We start from the raw sequence: 26,781 nt of genomic DNA on the forward strand, positions 1-26,781 counted from the left end.
GATTTAAGAAAAGTAAGAAATGTTATTAATCCTACCAATGTCAAAATTGCACTCTAGTGTAAAAGCAATCAAGGGAGGCAGAGGTTTGTCCAATAGAGAAAGAATTTTTTTAATGATCTTAGCTGGCACCCAGTCCAAGGCTGAGTTCCGTCTTGCGTCTGCTGAAATGTAATAGATTCCTAATGAAGTGGTAGCGTGACTGATTCCAGAGCCCCCTCCCAATGGGCTTCCCATCAACTAAGAGCTCTTCATGGACTGCACTTAAGAGGTAGCTTCTTAACATTCAGTTTATTAAGAAGAGAAGAACTAATAAAAATTTTGCAGCTCCTGAAACTACTAAGGCAGTCATATCATAATTGTTTTATTGCTATGGGCATCATAAACAAATTTTTAAATAAATATTGATTGCCAGTTTCCCAATACTAATGGAAGATTTTCTTTCTTCGCTATGCTTCTCACAATTTTATGACCCCTTAAACCTCTTCATGTCTTTGGCTATGCAAAGTGTTACATCACAAATATTGCCATATAACTCTCAATTACACTTATGTTAGGAAAACTAGCAAGAGCTATTTGAAACGTAATCAGGAGAAATGATGTAGTCAAAGCTGAAAAGAGTCAAAAACCAGGAATTCATTTGTACCACTTCCAAAGTCAATTTGTGAGACAAAAATAAAAGTCAGACATACTAGTGTGAGTCAGAACTAGAGAAAACTTACATCACAACCTTTGTGGTCACACCTCCGGAAACATTGGGAGCTATGATAATGATAGATAAACAAAATGGCGATAATGGTGCAAATATAATAACAAAAACAAAAGTAATATCTGATTGAAGAACTAATGAAAAATTCACTATTTGTGCCCCCCAAAAAACAAAGTAAAAAACAAAGTAAGTGTCACATCTATTAAATAAAGTGTAAGAAAAGAAACACATACAAGAAAAGATTGGGGACTAGGGATTTGTGACCCCTTCTTCTTCTTCTTCTTCTTCTTTCGGCTGCTCCTGTTAAGGGTTGCCACAGCAGATCATCTTCTTTCATATCTTTCTGTCCTCTGCATCTTGCTCTATTACACCCATCACCTGCATGTCCTCTCTCACCACATCCATAAACCTTTGCTTAGGCCTTCCTCTTTTTCTCTTGCCTGGCAGCTCTATCCTTAGCATCCTTCTCCCAATATACTCAGCATCTCTGCTCTGCACATGTCACAAATCACTCCTGACACTCTTCTCCACCCATTCCACCCTGCCTGCACTCTCTTTTTCACCTCTCTTCCACAATCCCCATTACTCTGTACTGTTGATCCCAAGTATTTAAACTCATCCACCTTTGCCAATTCTACTCCTTGCATCCTCACCATTCCAGTGACCTCCCTCTCATTTACATATGTGTATTCTGTCTTCTTCCTACTGACCTTCATTCCTCTCCTGTCTAGAGAATATCTCCACCTCTCCAGGGTCTCCTCAATCTGCTCCTTACTATCGCTATGGATCACAATGTTATCAGCAAACATCATAGTCCACGGAGACTTCTGTCTAATCTCGTCTTTCAACTTGTCCATCACCATTGCAAATAAGAAAGAGCCGATCCCTGATGTAATCCCACCTCCACCTTGAATGCATCCATACAACTCCATACCCTGTACAACTCTTACATATAGTGGTGTGAAAAACTATTTGCCCCCTTCCTGATTTCTTATTCTTTTGCATGTTTGTCACACAAAATGTTTCTGATCATCAAACACATTTAACCATTAGTCAAATATAACACAAGTAAACACAAAATGCAGTTTTTAAATGATGGTTTTTATTATTTAGGGAGAAAAAAATCCAAACCTACATGGCCCTGTGTGAAAAAGTAATTGCCCCCTTGTTAAAAAAAAAAACCTAACTGTGGTGTATCACACCTGAGTTCAATTTCCGTAGCCACCCCCAGGCCTGATTACTGCCACACCTGTTTCAACCAAGAAATCACTTAAATAGGAGCTGCCTGACACAGAGAAGTAGACCAAAAGCACCTCAAAAGCTAGACATCATGCCAAGATCCAAAGAAATTCAGGAACAAATGAGAACAGAAGTAATTGAGATCTATCAGTCTGGTAAAGGTTATAAAGCCATTTCTAAAGCTTTGGGACTCCAGCGAACCACAGTGAGAGCCATTATCCACAAATGGCAAAAACATGGAACAGTGGTGAACCTTCCCAGGAGTGGACGGCCGACCAAAATTACCCCAAGAGCGCAGAGACGACTCATCCGAGAGGTCACAAAAGACCTCAGGACAACGTCTAAAGAACTGCAGGCCTCACTTGCCTCAATTAAGGTCAGTGTTCACGACTCCACCATAAGAAAGAGACTGGGCAAAAACGGCCTGCATGGCAGATTTCCAAGACGCAAACCACTGTTAAGCAAAAAGAACATTAGGGCTCGTCTCAATTTTGCTAAGAAACATCTCAATGATTGCCAAGACTTTTGGGAAAATACCTTGTGGACTGATGAGACAAAAGTTGAACTTTTTGGAAGGCAAATGTCCCGTTACATCTGGCGTAAAAGGAACACAGCATTTCAGAAAAAGAACATCATACCAACAGTAAAATATGGTGGTGGTAGTGTGATGGTCTGGGGTTGTTTTGCTGCTTCAGGACCTGGAAGGCTTGCTGTGATAGATGGAACCATGAATTCTACTGTCTACCAAAAAATCCTGAAGGAGAATGTCCGGCCATCTGTTCGTCAACTCAAGCTGAAGCGATCTTGGGTGCTGCAACAGGACAATGACCCAAAACACACCAGCAAATCCACCTCTGAATGGCTGAAGAAAAACAAAATGAAGACTTTGGAGTGGCCTAGTCAAAGTCCTGACCTGAATCCAATTGAGATGCTATGGCATGACCTTAAAAAGGCGGTTCATGCTAGAAAACCCTCAAATAAAGCTGAATTACAACAATTTTGCAAAGATGAGTGGGCCAAAATTCCTCCAGAGCGCTGTAAAAGACTCATTGCAAGTTATTGCAAACGCTTGATTGCAGTTATTGCTGCTAAGGGTGGCCCAACCAGTTATTAGGTTCAGGGGGCAATTACTTTTTCACACAGTGCCATGCAGGTTTGGATTTTTTTTTCTCCCTAAATAATACAAACCACCATTTACAAACTGCATTTTGTGTTTACTTGTGTTATATTTGACTAATGGTTAAATGTGTTTGATGATCAGAAACATTTTGTGTGACAAACATGCAAAAGAATAAGAAATCAGGAAGGGGGCAAATAGTTTTTCACACCACTGTACTTCTCTGCCACTCCTGACTTCCTCATACAATACCACAACTCCTCTCGAGGCACCCTGTCATATGCTTTCTCCAGGTCCATAAAAACGTAATGCAACTCCTTCTGGCATTCTCTATACTTCTCCATCAACACCCTCAGAGCAAACATCGCAAAAGTGGTGCTCTTTCTTGGCATGAAATCATACTGCTGCTCACTAATTATTACCTCACTTCTTAACCTAGCTTCTACTACTCTTTCCCATAACTTCATGCTGTGGCTCATCAATTTTATCCCCCTATAGTTACTGCAGCTCTGCACATCTCCCCCTTATTCTTAAATATTGGCACCAGTACAATTCTTCTCCACTCCTCAGGCATCCTCTCACTTTCCAAGATTCCATTAAACAATCTGGTTAAAAACTCCACTGCCATCTCTCCTAAACACCTCCTTGCTTCCACAGGTATGTCATCTGGACCAATGGCTTTTCCATTCTTCATCCTCTTCATAGTTGTTCTTACTTCCTCCTTGCTAATCCGTTGCACTTCCTGATTCATTATCTCCACATCATCCAACCTCTTCTCTCTCTCATTCTCTTCATTCATCAGCCTCTCAATGTACTCTTTTAATCTGCTCAACACACTATCCTCACTTGTGAATATGTTTCCATCTTTATCCTTTATTACCCTAACCTGCTGCACATCTTTCCCAGCTTGGTCCCTCTGTCTAGCCCAGGGGTGGGCAAAGTCATTCCTGGAGGGCCGCAGTGGCTGCAGGTTTTTGTTCCAACCCAATTGCTTAATAAGAAGCACTTATTGCTCTAGAAACACTTCTGCTTCATTTTAGTTATCTCCCTCCATTAAGATTTTGAACACTTATTGCTTATTTAAGTCTTAAACAGCTGCATTCTCAGTTTTTAATTGCTCCTTATTAGCAATAATAAGCAGTTAAACATCATAGTTTCAAGCAGTGCAGTTATCCATTTTGCTTGTTACCCTTTACACCTGTGTGTATTTATCGTGCACTATTTGGTTTAATTAAATACTTGGAAGGAAAGAGAAGAGAAAAAAGTGAAGGATTGAGAATTACCCATCCATTTTACACTTCAAAGTATTTGGATGATATCCTTAGAATGGATTAAAAAAAATTTAGGATATGAGAATGACTTGACATAGCAGAGTTAAAGCACTAACAAGCCATGAAATGTAATTATTGGCAAGGATTGTTTTCTAATTAAGCAACTGGGTTGGAACAAAAACCCACGGCCACTGCGGCCCTCCAGGAATGACTTTGCCCACCCCTGGTCTAGCCAATTGGTACAGGTCCTTTTCTCCCTCCTTAGTGTCCAACCTCTCATTCAACTCATCATATGCTTTTTCTTTAGTCTTCGTCACCTCTCTCTTTACCTTGCGCCTTATCTCCTTGTACTCTTGTCTACTGTCTGCATCTGTCTGACTATCCCACTTCTTCTTTGCCATCCTCATCCTCTGTATACTCTCCTGTACTTCCCCATTCCACCACCAGGTTTCCTTTCCCTCCTTCCTCTGTCCAGATGTCACGCCAAGCACCCTTCTTGCTGTCACCCTTACTACATCTGCTGTAGTTTCCCAACTGTCTGGTAATTCTTCTCTACCACCCAGTGCCTGCCTCACCTCCTCCCTAAACTCAACCTTGCAGTCTTCCTTTTTCAACTTCCACCATTTGATCCTTGGCTCTACCCTCACTCTCTTCCTCTTCTTGATCTGCAACGTCATTTTACAGACCACCATCCTGTGCTGCTTAACTACACTTTCCCCTGCCACCACTTTGCAGTCTTCAATCTCCTTCAGATCAACTCTTCTGCATAGGATGTAATCTACCTGTGTGCATCTTCCTCCACTCTTGTACGTCACCCTATGTTCATCCCTCTTCTTAAAATATGTATTCACCACAGCCATGTCTATCCTTTTGGCAAAATCCACTATCCTCTGACCTTCTTCATTCCTCTCCTTGACACCATACCTACCCATCACCTTCTCGTCTCCTCTGTTCCCTTCACCAACATGTCTACTGAAATCCGCTCCAATCACCACTTTCTGTCCCTTGGGTACACTGTTTGTCACTTCATCCAACTCACTCCAAAAATCTTCTTTCTCATCCATTGCACACCCAACTTGCGGGGCATATGCACTAACAACATTCATCATCACACCTCCAATTTTCAGCTTCATAATCATTACTCTGTCTGACACTCTTTTCACCTCCAGGACACTCTTGATATACTGTTCCTCCAGAATAACCCCTACTCCGTTTCTCCTCCTATCCACACCATGATAGAACAATTTGAATCCACCTTCGATCCACCTGGCCATACTCCCCTTCCATTTTGTCTCTTGTACGCACAATATTTCAACCTTCCTTCTCTCTGTCATATCTGCTGTTTCCCCTTACCAGTCATACTGCCAACATTCAAAGTTCCTATCCTCAGTTCCACTCTCTTTGCCTTCCTCCTCTCCTCCTGCCTCCGGACATGGCTCCCCCCTCTTCTTCTCCTTTTTCAGCCAACAGTAGCCCAATTTCCGCCAGCACCCTGTTGACTAACAGTACTGGTGGCGGTTGTTAACCCGGGGCTCGACCAATCCGGTATGGAAATTTGTATTGTTGTCCGCATATTGATTTGGCAAAATTTTACACTGGAGTAACCCTCCCCATTTATCTGGGCTTGGGACCGGCACAAAGAAACACACAGGTTTGTGCATCCCCTGTGGCTGGGTTGGATTGGGGCGGAGGAATTTGTGACCCCAAATAATGCAAATAAATTAAACCAAATTAATTTGCAAAGGTAAAAATGATGGCTTTTCAGATGGGAGTCCAATACAGAACTGATTTTAAATAGCCGAACGTCCAGTCATATGGATTCCAGACAGGAAAGAACTGGTCCGGGGGGGGGGGGGCGGACAATGGAAGTGATGTCAGTGGAGGAACAGCCATCAATCTTCCATTCTGAAGAGAGAGGAAGAGTGAAGGCATTAGAACAGAGTGCCAAGACCTGTTTGGGCAGGTAATTACCATTACTAGAGCCTTAAACGCACACACATGACAGAAGATAATCATGTAAAAAATTTAAATAAGCAGTCCAATTATAACATTAGCCAAGTCATTGTATGCTATGTATGCTGCTCTGTACAAACTGTTCAAATTACAAAACAAGTAGCAGCAATTTTTTTGACTGATATATAAACAATTTTTAGTCAATACCAATTTTTAATTTGGATTATCCATTCATGCTTTCTTTGAGACTGGTTATTTTATTAATCTCTTTAGCATTATGTTTACACCTGATAAAATTAACCAAAAGTGTTAGCTTTTTTCAACAACAAAAAAAGTTTTTTTTTATTTATATCAGAAACATGTAAATACCAAAATGTCAACATAGTCACAATATGAAAGGTATGTCTCATGTCCAATGCAGATTGATGCTGATTTTGTATACGTGCTTCATGTGATATGTTTATGAAGTTTACCAACACACATAGGTACTGTTGACAAGGTAGAATGTCAGTGTCTGACCCACATGATCAGCACCACCCATTGTGTTATTGTAGCTTACATCAATGTAAGGCTTAGTGACTTCCACATGTACCTGACACGAACAGTGACATCTGCTGCATTTTGAACAATTTTAGGAAGCAGACACCATTCTTGTCTTACACTTGATTGCTATCATTTTCATACGAAATCATGCCTGTTTGGAAGAGACATACTGTATCCAGAACATCCTTCCCTTCTAATCCATGAAATTTTCGTCAATACTTATGTCACAATCGAGAAGATATACCTTCTGCATATTTTTGATGACAACCTGATACACATTGCACAGTTTGTACAGTTTTGATGGTGGGAGATTGGCTTTGGGGGAGTAGTTAACAACACAGAAGGTAAGGCTATTTTCAGTTTCAACGACGAGTTCTGTTGGCCTGATTCACACATTCGCTCCTGCTTTCCCTCTTGGCTGGAGACAGTGCAGCAGTGTCAAGTCCCTGGAAATCTGTGCTTTCACCTATCTGTTCCAGGTCAGTCTCTGAAAGGCTGTACCTTGAGCTTGGGCTTGATGCCTGTCTAGGCTTGGATGAATCTTTAGCTGTCCTTTCCGTTTCTTTCTGAGCCCTTTTCCTGCCGGTCATGTTTACATACTGTATGCTTGCATATACTGTAATTGAGCCTTCTCGGGTTGAGTAAATACAGGATACCTCGGGATGATGAAAAAAAAAGAGAAAAAATAACACCGCTGCTAATGAAGTTCCACTTCAGATGTTCATCTCCCGTGACGGACAAGACCAAACTAATAAACTGTCCTAATTCTTATGGTTATTTAACAAGGAGATCAACCACCTCCAAGAGCTTGGGTCCTAGGAATGTTGGGGCACCCCTGCCCTCAAATAATTAAATATTACATTTTAGTCCCTGCCACACTACAGGACTTTTCCAATGAATTTCGGTCATAGACTTTTTATTTATATCATCATGACTGACAATGGTCTGTGACTCCCCCTGACAAACAGGTTTAATTTGTCTTAAGTTGTACGGATAGCTTATGTGTGTGCATGTGTAATGGAGAGACAACAACCAATAAGTGCTGTCCCAAGGAAAGTAGAAACATGGGTATTATGGATCATGTAAGCATAAGAGAGGCTCATCTGTCTGATATGTCATGTTTATTGCACCATGACAGAATTGAAAAATTAAAATAAAAGGGGAGAGATTGTGGATGAACTCGCTGTACTTGGAAAGCCTTTGTACAGTTACTAATTAATTAATTGGCTTTAAGCATGCAGCAAGCTTACGATACTTTGGAAATTTGAAATTGTACTCTGGTCATTAAGTCTGACATCCCCTCAGACCAGAAGTCATGTAATGTGGCTTTAAGTAAATTATATTAAATCCATCATCCTGATTGTTTTAACTAGCACTTTTAGCCTTACACAGCATTGAAGGTTCATCCTGGGAGGAATAAAAGAAATGTTGAAATGTGTTGCATTTAATGAAGTTTATGACAGACCACATTCTTTTAAAGATTTGCAATTAGTAATATAATTGATTATTTTTTATGAGTGCATGGGTTATGCCTCAGCAGCATATGTGGTAATGCAATTTATGCTGAGTGTTTTTTTTTTTCTATGAGCAGTACTCTGTTAGTACTGCTGCCTCTCAGCAAGGAGTCTGGGTGCATGTCCTATGTCCACAAGGGTTTTCTACAGGTTCTCCAGTTTCCTTCCACAGTCCAAAAACATGCAGGTTAAGTGAATTTCCAAAGCTAAATTGGCCCTAGTATATGTGTGTTTGTGTGTCCACCCTGCAATGGACTGGTGCCCTGACCAGGTTTTGCTCCTGCCTTACCTCCCATGGCTCACATGAACCTGCTCAGGATAAAGAAAGTTTAGAAGATGGATGGATGTTTTTTTTTTTTCTACAGTATATACTTTCCCAGTCACACTGAATAAACTGTAAAGAGAATACAATCAGATTTTTTTTTTCATGATTTAGCCATTTGAGATAAAATAATCATACATTTGTGCTGTAAGCAGAATTTGAATTAATTGGGCTTGCAAAAAAAAGATATACAGTATGATAGAAGATATCAGATGTCTTCAGTTCCTACCCAGTTCCTTTAAGGACTTTATACTGGCTATTATCATTTATAGTGAGTGCAGAAATTAAGTTATATGCTATGTTTGGGGTGGATGTGATCAGAAAGACACTGATGATACCAAAGATCAGTCAAGAAAACTGTTGGAAAAATGGGCAGAATTCTTTTGGAAAAAAAGGACTTTTCTTATAATGTTTTAAAATTGGACCTTTACAAAGATGCTTTTAGATGCTTTATTTTCTAAAGATGCTTTATTTTCATGTTAAAGCAACTGGTCATTTTACTTGGCTACTGAAAATGTATTTTGTTCACTAATGCTTTAGTGTTTAATTAAGAATTACCTGAATATCTGATAATTAGTTTAAGCAGAAAGAGTAATTAGCTCTGCTATTTCGTGAGCCTAAGTGCTAAAGTGGTTTCTGAGCTATACAAGCGTGCTGAGCTGTTGGCTAGTATGAGGTCAGTAGCTTGAGCTAAAGCTGCGGATTTTAAAAACATGATTTTAGTTCAATGAAATAATATGCAGAAGAGCGCTTCTTACAACCCTTGCCTCTAGTTAAACAAGCACACCTCACTATAACCTTCTGACTCTAAGAGCAGAAGCGTATGAGCTATGAATGAATTTTCAGAGACAAGAAATTTAAATGTAATAAAGGAAAAGTTGTCTTGGAGACAGGATGACCACATCATACCTAGATTACCTTTATAAAATCAGTATAAAAGCTGATCAAAAAGAATAAAAGAAATATCTTGACTTATGGCTGATACCTTAAGCAATGCAAAAAATGGGTCACCCGGAAAAAACGTAACATCTAGCAGTAGCAGGTTGTGTGGTGTTCACACTTTATTTTGCTTTTGTTTTATGGCACTGTGTATTTGACCTATAATACTTTTCTCTTGCCTGTTATGGAGCTCTGTCTAATTACCTGAAGTTACAGGAATTGGGAAGTGATTAACTATTTTGGTAAGAATATGTGTTAGGTCTACATAAGAAAGAGTATAAAGGGGAAAAGTGTCACCCTAGGACCCTCCCATGATAAAACAAAAATCATAATTGGGCTTTTCTGTTTTTAACTTTTTAATTAAAAATAGTAAAATGTTTTCTAGTTATCACCTGTGTTAATAGAAATGATTTTAGTTTTTGAATAGACAGAAAATATCAAAAATTTGTGCTAGAGTAAAATTGAGTGCTTTTACATCCACACACAAAACTGGGATAAGCTGAGTAACCAGGTTAAGGTAGAAACCTGCTTTCTTATAAATCTCTGTTTAAATGCACAAGTGTATTTACAGAGTTTTCCTTTGTTAAACGGCTCCTGTGTTATAGAAATGAGCTAAGCAAAAAGATTAAAAATCATCACTGGCCACAGCAAATCCAAAAACACACATGGAGTCTGTCAGTGTGGAGGTTACATTTAAAAGTAACTTAATTATATTACTCCTTACTTCCAAAAAGAGTAACCAAACATGTTATATAGTGTAAGGGACGACAGACATGGGCTGGCATCACAACATGTACATGACATGGTTCATTACCCAGTCAGGAGGACAATGTAAGTAAGGAACAGAGGGAGACAATGTATTCAGAGAAGTTGCTTCCTCGATACATTAGATGGTGGCACACCCAGACCAGAATTCCCATTCAGATACTTGCAAAGCATAATTGGAATTGCAGCCCCATGGAACAGCCCGGGAAGGTTCCATGGGGGCTACCAGAAGGAGTATTTTGGAATTAGTAATCCATACTTTGTCAGATTTCCGATTGACCCAGAAATACTTCCGTCGGGTTATACCCTAGGACCAGAAGTGTTCCTGGGTACAAGATAAAAGGAGCCGCTCTGCCACAACCAGGCAAGTTGGGGCCGGGAGAGGAGATAGGCAACACTCACCTGGGAGGAGTGGAGGAGAAAGAAGAGAGGTAGAAGAGAAAGAATCGTGATTTGGTCGTTCAATATTGTTAAAGGAGCCTTTTGTAAGGTATCCATATTACTAACCGAGAATGGTAAACCGGAAGGCATTGACGCAAGTACACGGTGATAGGACCATGAGACATAGCGCGCAGGCGCCTACAGTGCGCGTCTCATAAACCGCAAGCGAAGTCTGATCCACCGCGAACGAAGGAGTCACGGCCCAAAAACGAAAGAGCTCAACTAATGTGAATGAGAAGTGAAGCAACAACGTGCCCATAGCTAACGACTAACGACACAGCCACAAAAAAAAAGAGGATTCTGCGCTGCACCTCAGAGTCAAACGGAAGAGGCTACGGAGGCCCCACAGGTCCACAACGATAGTACGGAAGGTGCGGGAAAGCACGAAAGGCGCAGGCGCCTACAATGCGCTTCTGAACTAAACGTCCACACTACACAGCATGGTCCACGCGCTTCTAACACACCGCAAGCATAAACACGAGATAGTACAGAAACCACACAGCTCCGGACTCCACAACATATCTGAATCACATTACAGTAATACAATATTAAGCACATTACAGTATGGTCCACGCGCGTCTAAAACACCGCAAGCAAAAACCCGAGATGGTACAAAAGCCCCAAATATCCGGACTCCACAACATATGTGAATCACATTACAGTAATACAATATTAACAGTACAACCACAGAAAACACAGGCTCGACACCAGATGGGTAATAAGAATATACAAACGCTCCGTATCAAACATACGGCATCCTCACACGTCCAAACTACACAGCATATGTGAATCACATTACAGTGATGCATTACTAACAGTACAACCACAGAAAACGCTCCGTATTAACAGTAAGTGCAAATATCCATATTACTAACGGTAAACAACGTATAACTAATGGAGACACGGTCACGGCTCCAAAACGATACAGTTTGACTAACAGAGCTACCTGGATAAAATCAATGAACGCAAGCGCCTACAACACGCATCTCAAATGCCGCAAGCAAAGCAGGCACGGCTCCAGAAAGAAAGAGCTCGACTGACAGAGATACAAAAAGAGAGTACAGAACCCTACACGTCCACACTACACAGCATGGTCAAACCCGACATAGTACGGAAGGTGCAGGCGCCTACAACAAGCTTCTAAAGCACCGCAAGGAATAACCCGAGATAGTATAGAAGCCCCAAAGATCTGGACTCCACAGCATATGTGAATCACATTACAGTAATACAATACTATATGTACTCACAGAAAACACAAACAGAAGAGGCTTCGGCGTCCCGCCCCACAGTCAAACCAGAGAAAGTACGGAGTCCCCAAATGTCCCCACAAAACACAGCATAGTCACACCCGAGATAGTACGGAGGGCACATGCGCCTATACACCGCAAGCGAAGGAGCCACGGCTCAGAAACGAAAGAGCTCAACTAACATAAATAAGTGATTTTAAGATTATAATAACTCCATACCAAGGAATACTCATTCAAGGACAACACGCCATCTTTACTACAAGTGTTGTGTATAAAGATATCCTATGTACGTCATCTACGCCTTTACACTCCAATATATCTCATACATAGATCTGCGCAAACTCAAAGACATTCTATACTTGCATAACATAACACTTACACTGCTATTCTCATTTACATATATTACATAGACCTACAGATATCGTGACAGTGGACATGATACATATGTAACAATTACCGAGACAGACAATAATCTATTTCAAATGTATTTCGTGTTACCCAAGACCAGGGGTTGGCGAGCGAAGCCCCCTAGTTTGTTAATAATAAACCTTATGCTTTAACTAAGAACTTCTGTCCTCATGGTTGTGTTTGGGGTTTGGGGACTCTCTGGTGGACCACGGGTTCACAATAATTATTATAAAAATGTAATGTGTTAAAAACAGTGCATTACTTTTTTCTTCTTTTCTATGAAAATCTGCACATTCGACTAAAAATGATTTCTGGTTAAATCCTAAGTCCACATAAGAACCCACATGAAACTGACCAGAAACAAGCCCAAACATGAAAATCATCTTGTGTTTTATAAATAGATTTACTCCTTCACGTACTCTGTGTATCCAGCAGGTTACGCTCGCTTCCTACAATTATGTTCTTTATTGATGTAGAACAGACTGAAACCATACCCATCTCTTTTGTAACCATGGCCGAAACAATCAGATGAAAGCAATATGGTACAAAAAAAGACATATGTATTTAACTTGCTTCTAATTTCCACCCCAAAGAATACAATGCATAATTAATTTATACATATACATCCAGGCTGAAGAGAAGGCAATAGAACATACAGTCGTCATTCAGTCTTCAGTGGGGGATGATGACGGCAATACGAACCGCAAGATGGGGAGCAGCATTTGGTCAGCTTCTCACTTCTTGATGGATCCTCTTCATTATAAACACTCACATATTTACATATTTGCCAGGTATGGGCAACTTACAACAGAGCTGTCCATGTTATATTTGGACTATGCCCAAATAACACCTTCCCCTGTTCTCATAACTTCTGCAGACAGTAGTCATTGGTCATTCTGGGCATATACTGATTCAGCAAATATCAGCATTTTAAAAGAGCCTGCCTGGATTGTCTTTCACATGTTTCTGTCCATCTTCACAGCCAGTTTCAGTCAGCTGGTGTGTGTATACTTTTTATATTCCCCACCACAGATGTGACATATGGACATTGGCCATTGTGTCATCCAATCACACTGTTTCAATATACAGTATATATATATGTACTGTAAGTATGTTAATAAATATTGTAAGATGCTATGGGTTGCTGTCCCCCTTTAAGCCCAACAGACGAATACACTGGACACAGGTTAAAAGCACCAAGAAAGTATTTTAATCTTTTTATTCCTGTTATAGTGCCCAGAAGCACCTCTGCCACAATAAACAGGCAATACTATATTAATCACAACTATAAATGCAATTCTCTCCTCCACACCTCCCAGCAAGCTCTGTCCCACTCCTCCCAACTCTGGCTCGTTTGCAGCAGTCCTTTATATAGTCCTTGACCCAGAAGTGCATCTGTCCTTCCGACCACATGACTTGCTAGCACTTCTGGGTCTAATGAAGAACTGTCTTTTTTCTTCAGCCTGGAAGTACTTTGGGGCTTCCATCCTTGTGACTTGGGAGTTTGGCTATGGATGAGGCATTGCTCCTATGGTCCTCTCACAGCTCCTCCTGGTGGCACACACGGTACCCAACAGGGCTTTGAAACTGAACTCCAAGTTCCAGGATGCCCTGCAGAAATCTGGGGCACCGTTACACTCCAGGGGAGCTGTCATCTAGTGTTTTGGGGGAGGCAGTGTCCAAAAGTAGCTGCCTCCCCACATCCTGCCAGCCATCTATCATTGTGTGATTGAGCTCTGCAAAGGACTTAGCACATGCACTTCTCACCTTACACCAAGTGTTGTTGGGATAATAATAACACAGATATTTTTACTTCAATAAGACAAGTATTGGATTAGGTTACTCATTACTTTAAAAAATAATCAGACTACATAATGCATGTTACTTTTAACGTGTTATCCTACTGCTCTCGAGATTGTGTTGACTGAGCTAGCAATGTACGTTCAGCTCATCAATATAAATGGACAGATTCCTGAAATATTGAGACTGATTATTTCAACCAGGAGAAGGAACAATGCGATTGTCTCAGCATTTGCCTGAGGAAATTTATCCTTGTGACTGCTTTCACTGTTTTCTAACCATGGCTGCTGGATAAATATGCAAAGAAAGGACATGCACAGACTATGAAATCTTTAAGTGTAACCTGGTTAAGAGTTTACATGGCCAAATAATTGAGTTACTGATAGAGAAAACTATGTGTGTTAACCCAGTTTCTCAGAGACCTACATACCGGTTTCTCTAACCAGAATAAGAGTATGCAATGTATTTTTGAAACTGGGTTTCTGTGAATAACTGAGTTATTAAAGCATATGTAAACACACCAGAGATTTAGGTGATAAGACAGATGAGACGGGGCAGCCAATTTTGTTGGAGCCACAGACTAGGGTGTCCATTTACATAAACTGATTGCAATAAGAAATTTTAGGGAACTCCTCTTGAAGCAAAGCTTCGACACACTACAATAACACCATCGGCACTGCTCTGATCTCCATTGCAAGAGTTCTTATGATTAACCTTACTTTTTTAGTAATGTGAAATGTAATCAGAGCTGATTTAATAAATCATGAAGATGATGTCTAGTAACAAAAACTGAATTGACCTGGTTCATTTAGAAAACTCTGTCATTTCTGATTTGGCTTCAGTCAGTCTCTCCAGGCCCCATTTTAGTCAGTGTGTAGTCAAAATCAGCAGTACCAGTTCAACCACAGAGTGAGTGGGTGACAGCGAGACGGAGGTCTAAGAAGTCAAAATGTAGGCACTCTGCAGTCCTGACTCTTCCTATCTCTGTTGCCTCTGGGGACGAAAGTATTTCACCTTTAAAATTAATTCAGTCTTACTTGAGATCTACCATGTTCCAGGAGAGGCTTTCAGCCTGAGCACTAATTTCAGCAGATTGTGTTTGAAGGTCTTTGGACCAGGAGGACATGCTGGCTGCATTTGCTGTCGCTAGAGCCTACACACAAAAATTTTGAAAGTTACAGGAATACCTTTATGAGACACTTTTTGCCTTTTACATTTGTACAGTGTGTACTTTTTAATTATTTTTTAAAATAATACAATGTGCAAGTTGTATTTATTTGCATTACCATACATTTATTTCCATTTTATTTACTTTTTCATTTAAAATATTCTATTATCCATCCATCCATCCATTCTCTTCCGCTTATCCGAGGTCGGGTCGCGGGGGCAGCAGCTTGAGCAGAGATGCCCAGACTTCCCTCTCCCCGGCCACTTCTTCTAGCTCTTCCGGGAGAATCCCGAGGCGTTCCCAGGTCAGCCGGGAGACATAGTCCATCCAGCGTGTCCTGGGTCTTCCCCGGGGCCTCCTCCCGGTTGGACGTGCCCAGAACACCTCCCCAGGGAGGCGTCCAGGAGGCATCCTGATCAGATGCCCGAGCCACCTCATCTGACTCCTCTCGATGCGGAGGAGCAGCGGCTCTACTCTGAGCCCCTCCCGGATGACTGAGCTTCTCACCCTAACTTTAAGGGAAAGCCCAGACACCCTGCGGAGGAAACTCATTTCAGCCGCTTGTATTCGCGATCTCGTTCTTTCGGTCACTACCCATAGCTCATGACTATAGGTGAGGGTAGGAACATAGATCGACCGGTAAATTGAGAGCTTTGCCTTATGGCTCAGCTCCTTTTTCACCACGACAGACCGATGCAGAGCCCGCATCACTGCGGACGCCGCACCGATCCGCCTGTCGATCTCACGCTCCATTCTTCCATCACTCGTGAACAGGACCCCGAGATACTTGAACTCCTCCACTTGAGGTAGGATCTCGCTCCCAACCCTGATAGGGCACTCCACCCTTCTCCGGCTGAGGACCATGGTCTCGGATTTGGAGGTGCTGATTCCCATCCCAGCCGCTTCACACTCAGCTGCGAACTGATCCAGAGAGAGCTGAAGATCACGGCCTGATGAAGCAAACAGGACAACATCATCTGCAAAAAGCAGTGACCCAATCCTGAGTCCACCAAACCGGACCCCCTCAACACCCTGGCTGCGCCTAGAAATTCTGTCCATAAAAGTTATGAACAGAATCGGTGACAAAGGGCAGCCCTGGCGGAGTCCAACTCTCACTGGAAACGGGTTTGACTTACTGCCGGCAATGCGGACCAAGCTCTGACACCGGTTGTACAGGGACCGAACCGCCCTTATCAGGGGGTCCGGTACTCCATACTCCCGGAGCACCCCCCACAGGATCCCCCGAGGAACACGGTCGAACGCCTTTTCCAAGTCCACAAAACACATGTAGACTGGTTGGGCGAACTCCCATGCACCCTCCAGGACTCTGCTAAGGGTGTAGAGCTGGTCCACTGTTCCGCGACCAGGACGAAAACCACACTGTTCCTCCTGAATCCGAGGTTCGCCTATCCGACGGACCCTCCTCTCCAGAACCCCCGAATAGACTTTTCCGGGGAGGCTGAGGAGTGTGATCCCTCTGTAGTTGGAACACACCCTCCGGTCCCCCTTCTTAAAGAGGGGGACCACCACCCCGGTCTGCCAATCCAGAGGCACTGTCCCTGATGTTCATGCGATGTTGTAGAGACGTGTCAACCAAGACAGCCCTACAACATCCAGAGTCTTGAGGAACTCCGGGCGTATCTCATCCACCCCCGGGGCCCTGCCACCAAGGAGTTTTTTGACCACCTCGGTGACCTCAGTCCCAGAGATGGGGAAGCCCACCTCCGAGTCCCCAGGCTCTGCTTCCTCATTGGAAAGCATGTTATTGGGATTGAGGAGGTCTTCGAAGTACTCCCCCCACCGACTCACAACGTCCCAAGTCGAGGTCAGTAGCGCACTATCACCACCATATACAGTGTTGACACTGCACTGCTTCCCCCTCCTGAGACGCCGGACGGTGGACCAGAATCTCCTCGAAGCCGTCCGAAAGTCGTTCTCCATGGCCTCCCCAAACTCCTCCCATGCCCGAGTTTTTGCCTCAGCAACCACCGAAGCTGCATTCCGCTTGGCCTGCCGGTACCTATCAGCTGCCTCCAGAGTTCCACAGGACAACAGGGACCGGTAGGACTCCTTCTTCAGCTTGACGGCATCCCTCACCGCCGGTGTCCACCAACGGGTTCGGGGATTGCCGCCACAACAGGCACCGACCACCTTACGGCCACAGCTCCGGTCAGCCGCCTCAACAATAGAGGCACGGAACATGGCCCATTCGGACTCAATGTCCCCCACCTCTCTCGGGACATGGTCGAAGTTCTGCCGGAGGTGGGAGTTGAAGCTACTTCTGACAGGGGGCTCTGCCAGACGTTCCCAGCAGACCCTCACAACACATTTGGGCCTACCAGGCCTGACCGGCATCCTCCCCCACCATCGAAGCCAACTCACCACCAGGTGGTGATCAGTTGATAGCTCCGCCTCTCTCTTCATCTGAGTGTCCAAGACATGTGGCCGCAAGTCGATCATCGAACTGAGGCCTAGGGTGTCCTGGTGCCAAGTGCACATATGAACACCCCTATGCTTGAACATGGTGTTCGTTATGGACAATCCGTGACGAGCAGTTTGCCTTGGGTGGCCCTACCAGGGGCATAAAGCCCCGGACAACAGAGCTCCTAGGATCATTGGGACACGCAAACCCCTCTACCACGATAAGGTGGCGGTTCGAGGAGGAGAATATTCTATTATTATTTTTTTATTTACTATACAAATTATATATTTATTGCTTTGTTTTATTTATAAAAATTATTTTTTTACACAACTGAAATAAAGGATTTGTTGTTATTAAAATTTCCCTTTTGATCTTATTAATTTAGACTTTGTGCCATCAAAATGGCAATACATTTTACTATGTCGAGAGTTGGGGAGTGTGAAATGGAGGGCCCCATAGAGTTTTTTTTTTTGCCCACTTTCTGAAACGAGTGAATTCTTCGCTATCCTCCATGTGGCCCTCAGAGTGGCTCCAGCACACCTCAAACCTCCGAACAGCAGATGGCAGTAACTAACCTATGAGCAGGATGCGCGCGAACACTGCAGCGCGTCGTTCATTTTCGTGTGCCCGGCGAGTCAACGTCATTCGACAGCATGGCGACTCCCAGGAATGGAAAGCGTGCTGGAAATGAAGACGATGAGTTTTGTCGGAAACCTAAACCCAAACATCTTCGTACCCTGCATGAAAGAATGTCAGAAAGGAGACTTGTAGTAGTCCTGGAAGGAGCCTCACTCGAAACAGTTAAAGTAAGGCTGATTTAACAAACAAGCCATTATTTTAAAACGGGCCGTTAATCCGCTTATTTCAAGCCATACAGGTTTATATTTATTGTGGTTACGTGCAGTTAATATCAAGTTGTAAACTAGCTGGTTAAAGTTCCTGTTAGCTGTTGAGCCATCTTTAAAGAAAATGCCATTTAAATAAGAGGGCATCTTAAGTAATATACAGGTCAGAGCTCCGTGTTTCTAAGGTGATCCTCAGTATTATTTCGTATTTCTCGTATATTTCCTGGCTTCCACATACACGGGTGGCCAATTAACGAGACACTCTTCACCAATTCAAATACCCAGCCTTATACCTTTATTCTGAGGGTACTGCAGTAAATGATAACGTGCGATAACAAACCAATAAGCAGCACTGTTGTCAGTCCCCGTTGATCTTCGTTTTGTACACTTTTTTTTTTTTATTTTAGCTCTTCATTTTACTGTATTCCATCTGTTTTCTTTCCTTAGGGGAGGAAGATGCTATTGAGTTTTCTTTAACATTATCTTTATTGCTAGTCAACATAGATACTAGGAGGTTCTCTTGATGTTACATCCATCCATCCATTATCTAACCCGCTATATCCTAACTACAGGGTCACGGGGGTCCGCTGGAGCCAATCCCAGCCAACACGGCGCAAGGCAGGAAACAAACCCCGGGCATGGTGCCAGCCCACCGCAGGGCACCCACACACTAGGGACAATTTAGGATCGCCAATGCACCAAACCTTAATGTCTTTGGACTGTGGAAGGTACAGTTAAGTACAATGGTAATAACTGAAAGAACAACCTATTGCCTGATTACAGGACGGCAATGGAATCCAGTATCAAGTCTACAGTCCTTTGCGCTGTCCTAGTAATATGCTGTGGTTTATTTTTCCAGTGAATATTGCATTGTCACACCAGACTGTTATGGAGAAAATGAGAATGTTTTAAGTAACAGCTCTGATTGGAGCAGGTTAAACATTTTAAATTGATAGATAGAAAAAACATTTGCTGCTGAGATATTTTGATAAGAACAGTCATGTTTTCATCCCAGTTCTGTGAGTGACAGCTGTGCCAAAAAATGTAAGTAATCTCACCCTGTTCACAGTGACACCGTTTATAACTAGCAGTGCAGGAGGTGAGAGATGTATCGTAAAATCCACTGTCATTTACAACATACATACAGTAAAAACATAAAACATTTAACAAACAAGAGTAGACTATTCAGTCCATCAGCCTTCTTTCTTTAACTAATAGCTAAGCTGTCCCGGTATCTCATCCAGATAATTCTTAAAAGTTGTTAAGGTTTCTGCTTCTTGGTAGTTTTTTGGGTAGCTTTTGGTAGTATTTTTGGTAGCTCTTTGCTATTGGCAAAAAATTATATCTTGAATTTTCTGGGACATTGACGATATCAATAATTAGACTTTATTTAAGTCTTTATTTAAAAACGTGTTTGTAAAAGTCTTACTGATCCAGCTTAGTCTTGTTAATAGGATATTAATTGTAGCTTACTAATGTGGTTAATAGAAACAATAATAAAGTAAAACAGCTTTATTTAAAACTTAAGAGAAATAACACAAAATCATTAAAATCACCAGTCAAAGTGTTACTGAGATCAAACAGTGTAAGCATGAGTAAATCATTTCAAAGTGGCCTGAAGGATTTACACCAAAGACCAACAAAACATAATAAAAGAAATAAAATAATATGATAAAATAATCGAAACATTTTAAACACTCACCCTTAATGTAAGCAAGATATGAATCCATAGGGGACAAAATACTAATCATAATTGAACGACAGGGGATGAACATCTGGATAAATATAAATTGCTCTGCTGTAAGGTAAATTGTGCGGCATACAAGCAAGAACAAAACTTTTACATACTGTACTATTGTGTAAAAATTCAAAGTTCTGACAAATACTGCACAGGAAAAAAAAAACTATACCATTTTTAAAACAAGTTCTGACAAATATTGCACAAAGATACGAAAAACCCAAACCTTTGACATTCTTAAACAAATTACAACTTCAAGTTCTGTTCAATATTGCACAATGATATCAGATAAAAATAAAGAAATTATAAAAAATTCTACTGAGCAAACGTCAATTGCTGTGACAGAATCACCAGTCTGTCCATGGCATCTGGATTCAGAGCAGCATAGTTACATGTTACAACATTTCCTCTGGTTTTGAAAATCCCTCTCAGAAGGGCTGCTTGAGGCAGAGATGCACAGATACTTTTTTGCAAGTTTACTTTTTGTGTTTTCCGCCACTGAAGTGTATTTACATCAGTCCACCTCAGGTATCATCAAGTAGCTGTTGATCTCTTTTTCAACGGCAGTGTGTAGAGACTCGCCTTCTCTGAATTCCTGTGTTTGTTTGTTTTTTTTTTTAAATAGCTGCCAAGACATTTTTTTTTTCTTTTTCACCCAATTGTGGTTGATTCAGAGGTATACATCGGTTTGAGTAAAACGAGTAGAATTTTATAGGCAGGCACAGCGTCTCTGTTCCCCTTCATCAATGCTTTAACATTGTTCTCATTATTGTACGTACTTTATACCTGAGTCGCAGTGGGGTGAGGAGGCGGGGATCTGTGTGATTGTTTTAAATAATGAAAGAAAAAAAAAGTGCTTTGGAATCCAGGACTCTCAACCAAGACAGCATGTGAATTAAAATGAGCCCGATAGGCATATGTTTTTTACAGAAATAAAAATAATCAAAATTACGTTAATTCATTCAAACTGATTTTTTAATTTTTTTTTTTTGGCCTCACACTGATTGTGCACGCCTATACCTTTGCTTTGCACATGCGCAGTAGTTTATCCTGTTATGTTACATGAGACAGTGAATGCGTGTTTTTGATTGTTTTTTGCAAAGTGAGTGACATACTCTATAATTTCAGCTCACACATCGCTAAAACAACAATTAAGATATTGTTGTGGACGATACGTATCATACACTCCCTCATCCTACTTCCTGGCTTCAGCCTTAAACACTGTTTTCAGGGAGTTCAAGTTTAGATTGTTGAGGACGTACAAACTGACCAGCCAGTCCACCTCCCTCCAATATGGCATCTCATTCTCATCTCTGATCAGGTTAATCAGAGTCATGCTTTTGACACAGCAGCCAGTAATTTAGTTACTGTCTACCTCTTAATGCGCGGAGCCACATGCGCGGAGTGGTGGCTCTGAGACTAGGGATCTGCACTTTATTTTTAGACTTTTTTCTTTTGCTCTTATAGCTGTCTTGCAGTTTTGGCTGATTTACACTGCCTGAGAGAGCAGAACTCACCAACATAATCAATTGTTTATAGATAGTTGCTGTTGGTTATTGTTTTAAAGATGCATGTAAACACTGCAGCTCTTAAGATAATACAGTATGCGTAGAGACCAACTAAAAAACAAGCCAAAGTATCAATATTCATTATGCATAAAATAAAAGCAAACTGAAATTTTTTCTAGTCATAGTTGAAAGTGACATCCATTCACAATTTTGTCATGAGGTTTCTTCTTAAGAGTTTTAAAATCCCCAAGGCTTAAGCAGTCAACTCAAGAATTATTGGCATCCTTTGTGAAACAAGCAAAGATCAATGTTTAAAATTAACCACATGCAACAGGTCATATTTTGAGCTAAAATATAGAGTATAAGAAAGATATATGCTTTTATTTTACCACGGTCATTTTTCAATACAATACAAACACAATAATATCTTAGCCTCTGGACTTGAATTCTTTTTGGTCTGAATTGAAAAGGGAAGTCCACAAGCACAAACCTAACACTATCAAAGATCTTGGAAGTGTTTTTTTGTGGAGGACAGGTCAAAAATCTCCCTAAAACTGTCCTGCAACCTTGTCACACTTCAGGAACATTCTTAAGACTGTTCCCGTAAGGGGAGGCATTGTGAAATATTAATAGTAGTAATTTTCTATATTTTGCAGAAAGAAATCACAGTGCTTAATAAACTTTGTGTTTGAAGAGTGATTGTGTTAAAAGTATATGGTTTTCCCATATGTTTGACTCATATATGATGTTTGTTTTACAACACCCTAGTACTACTCAAAATTCACAAAGGGTGCCAGTAATTTTTAAGTTGATCATGTAATATTTATTGTTGCTGATAGGAATAAATATGGATTTTGTAAAGATCTGTTGTGTGATGTGCCTTTCTACATCAGAGAAAGGAAAGTATGTAGTCTGAAATTAACATTGAAATTAGCAATTGTTCAGTGTGTGACAAACACAAGAAGACACAGTGCATTTATATGCTTCTCTGCTATCTCTTCCATTATGTCAGGTTTTGTATGTAATGTATCCAATATTTGTTTCTGCGTGAAGTACATATTGGTTTTGAAGTGCTCTTGAAAGCAGCACTTTAGCAAGTTGTGCTCTGGCCAGCTCTTTCTCACTGGACATAAAACTTTCCATTTCATTGATAACAACTAAAACAATCCAAACAAAAATATGAAAAGACTGTTCATAGAAGAGATGTGCAAATATGAAAAATCTAACAATGTTGCATAAACAGACACAAATTAAAGCATATTTGAAATGTGAATACAAGTTTGATAGTCCAACTTTAAAACAATAAATTTATAATAGTGGTAGTGGAGATTAACTTGAGTCTTGAGGTTAAAATTTTAAATCAGTCTCACTATGCGACACTAAATGGAACAAAGGTTTTATAGTAAATTGTTTAAACGTTGTTTGTGTTAATAATACTATTTGTTCACTCTGAACTATTGACTTTTTTTTTTTTTATACCAGGTTGGAAAAACATTTGAGCTACTAAATTGCGATAAACACAAAAACATAATTCTGAAAAATGGTAGAGACCTAGGTTCTGTACGACCTGACATTACTCATCAGGTAATTGCTAAGGTTATCTTGTTTTGCCAACAAATTCTAAGTAAATCATAAAAACAGCTAAGAAACCACCAATATTACTAAATTAAAATAAAAAATTTCCTTTCTCTTTAGTCATTGCTGATGTTGATGGACAGTCCCTTGAACAGAGCTGGCTTGCTTCAAGTTTACATCCACACCCAGCAAAATATTCTAATAGAGATCAATCCACAGACACGCATTCCCCGGACCTTTGATCGCTTTTGTGGATTGATGGGTATGTTTGTTTTATATTTACCTGTGCTAAATGTTAATGACAGTTTTATAGTGTCTGAAACACTTTGTGATTTTTTTAGTCTATTATATTGCAGTGAATGCAACAATTGTGTTTCTTTTTGATTCTTTTGTATTGTTTCCTCATTTATTGCTGATTGCTTCTTGTTCTTATTTATTACTTTGTTTCAATCATTTCACTCACACAATGTTATTTTTCTGTTCCATAGTTCAGTTGCTCCACAAACTTAGTGTTCGTGCCTCAGATGGACCTGACAAGTTGCTGAAAGTTATCAAGAACCCAATTTTAGATCACCTTCCTGTGGGAAGTATGAAGATTGGTACCTCATTTAGTTCTCAAAGTTCGCCTGTCAATCCTCGTGATCTTGTACCCCAGTCGGAGCCATGTGTCATTGTGATTGGAGCTTTTGCTCATGGCTCAGTAAGTTATAAATAATATTGCTTTCATCTTAATTGACCCTTCTAGTCAATCTGTATACAGTATAAACATACATTGGCCTTTGCTGTTGACAGTTATAACTAAGGCAACCTCTCCATGCTTAGCCTCTAAAACCCGATGACACATTATATGATTTCTAGTCAAAGGGAATGTCAAGATGGATAACTAGAGTTGGTGATCTTGGCACCTGAGTATGTAAAATGACATGAGTAGATATTGCTGCTGTTGACAAATTACATGACTTAACTTTCCAGCATTGTTACAAATTTCCAAAGGAATACAAGCGTATTGCATTTTGACAGCCAGTAATGTGCTGTCTGACAATATTGTTACTGTACAAAGGCTTTCCAGGTACAATATATTGAGTTCAGCTGCAATCTCAGCCCTTTTACCCCCATTCTGCTGTGATACAGCAAGCAGGACAAGCAAGCCTGTTTTCATTTTGTATGGTCCAAAACATCTACATTCTTCATCTCTCATGCCTGCATTATAAATTGTGCACACACTGCCTGTCCATACAAATTAGATCAAAGATAAACATGGTTCATTGTATTGGGGTAAGTCACAGACTGGTTGAACTTTGTAACTGGGTATGTTAGACTACACTGCTTGAGTTGAGGACTGCCCCGACTCACTAACATTATGTAAACAAATACTGTAACTGAAAATCGCTGGGTACTGTGATGAGGCCAAACTCATATCTTGTGCAAGAGCATAGCTTTGCCTGTTATCATTAATGTTACGAATTAGCAGGCATTTTGAATTAAAGGCCTACTGAATGTTCTAAATACATCCATGAGACCAGTTAAGCATTTTTACTTCATCACATTTTCTTTTGTTTTCTGAAGTAGTCTGTCCATATTTTCTAATTGTAATTTACTGGAGGCGTGCTTTTCATCCTGTATGTACTATCAGGTTCATTTACCCTAGAACTGGTTGTGAAGAAATGGGAAGAATATCCAATCTATGCTCTGAAATTGGCAGCTACACTAATCACCACAAACATTCACTGCAGTGCACATAATTTTCCTTTTTTTTTTTTAAAGATGTGTTACAATGAATAAACATGCATGAAATGATTATGCCTATTATAGACTTTTAAGTCATAAATTCAGTCTCCAATTGCCTTACTTGCATTATTGTAAATGTGTCTTGTGTGTGGTGGTTGCAACATTATACATTACTTATGATGTGTCATATTTGTGATGTTGCATCTTGAAATAGTGTTTTTCTTGTCAGTTGTCCAATCTGCATTTTTGAGAGAATCTTACCCTGTCAGAAATGTTAAATTGTTAACTAGTAAAATTTGTCACTATCTTACTAATAATCATGTACCTAAGGTGGAAAAAATCTGAGCTAAACAGAAATAGCTGTTTAAGCAAATCCTGTAAAATGCAAACTTTGGGCACTCACTGTCCTTTTGGAGTGTTGGAGGGTCTATCAACGTTTGGCTGACTAAGTCACTGTGGCCAGCCCTTTTCTGAACTCTTCCAATGTACTGTGGTGCAGACTAGCATTCCTGATTCTGGGAAGCACTGAAAAATAATTACATTTGCACTGCATGGTAGCTTCCCATGATGGCCTTTTTTTTTTTTAGAAGCAAGTAGGCTACATATATTAACACCTATTAAAAAGTGCATGTTATAATTATTTTAAAGTCTGTATAATTTAGATGCTACTTAAATTACTTGTTATATAGTACCTCCAAAGTGAGAAATAATTACAAAGCATTTACAAAGAATTTCAAATTATAAACCTAGAAGAAACTATTGGGCAATTCCATTAAGGTAAAACAAAATATGGCAGAAAGATAACATTTATTGTGCTTTATCTCAATACAGGATAAAAGGTTTTACAAGCAGTAGAGTAAATGTTGCCAATGACATGTATGAATGGGACAGTGTAGATTTTTTTCTACTCTGTGTCAGCATACATTTAACTCCCAGACTTTTATAATTTGGTACAGTGACTAGATGTTGGCATAGTAATATAAATACTTTTTTTTAAATTCACTTTCTGTTCTTTTTGCAGATCAATGTTGATTATACAGAGAAGATGGTCTCAATTAGTAACTATCCCCTCTCTGCTGCCCTCACCTGTGCAAAAGTGTGTACTGCATTTGAGGAAGTATGGGGTGTTGTTTGAAACAATAGGACCATCTACTCTTTCTGGTTTTCATTTGTCTTTTTTTTTTCCTGTTTTAAATAAAGGACTGATTTACTGGACATTTTGTGTCCATTATTATCAATATCTTTTGGGGGAAAAAAAGTTTTTTTTTTTTTTTTTTTACCTACCTGGAGAAAAAATATGCTTTGCTTCCAGTTGAAGAAAAATTTAATTTGGAATGGTGTGATAGGTACGGTATGTTGTGGTTTGCAGGGTCCCACTTTACCAATATATATTTATCATTATAATATTAAGTCTGTTTGAAATATAAGAAGGGAAATATGTATTTTTGTGAATTTCCTGATTTGCCTCATGTGTACATATGACTGTATAATGCTAGGGGTGACCAAGCCATTTTTATTCTGACAAAATCTTT

General features: G+C 40.4%; 1 protein-coding gene across 1 annotated transcript; it reads left to right on the forward strand.

Annotated features, from left to right (window-relative positions):
* The first annotated feature begins 18,488 nt into the window (after positions 1-18,488).
* emg1 (EMG1 N1-specific pseudouridine methyltransferase) lies at positions 18,489-26,487 on the forward strand. The gene is made up of 5 exons (XM_028809986.2): positions 18,489-18,661; positions 23,429-23,530; positions 23,642-23,783; positions 24,010-24,221; positions 26,271-26,487. Exons 1-5 carry the CDS (start codon positions 18,509-18,511, stop codon positions 26,382-26,384), a joined length of 723 nt encoding a protein of 240 aa, XP_028665819.1. The 5' UTR covers positions 18,489-18,508; the 3' UTR covers positions 26,385-26,487.
* Positions 26,488-26,781: the final 294 nt, after the last annotated feature.

This window comes from Erpetoichthys calabaricus, chromosome 9 (assembly GCF_900747795.2).
Source record: "Erpetoichthys calabaricus chromosome 9, fErpCal1.3, whole genome shotgun sequence".
Taxonomy (NCBI): Eukaryota; Metazoa; Chordata; class Cladistia; order Polypteriformes; family Polypteridae; genus Erpetoichthys; species Erpetoichthys calabaricus.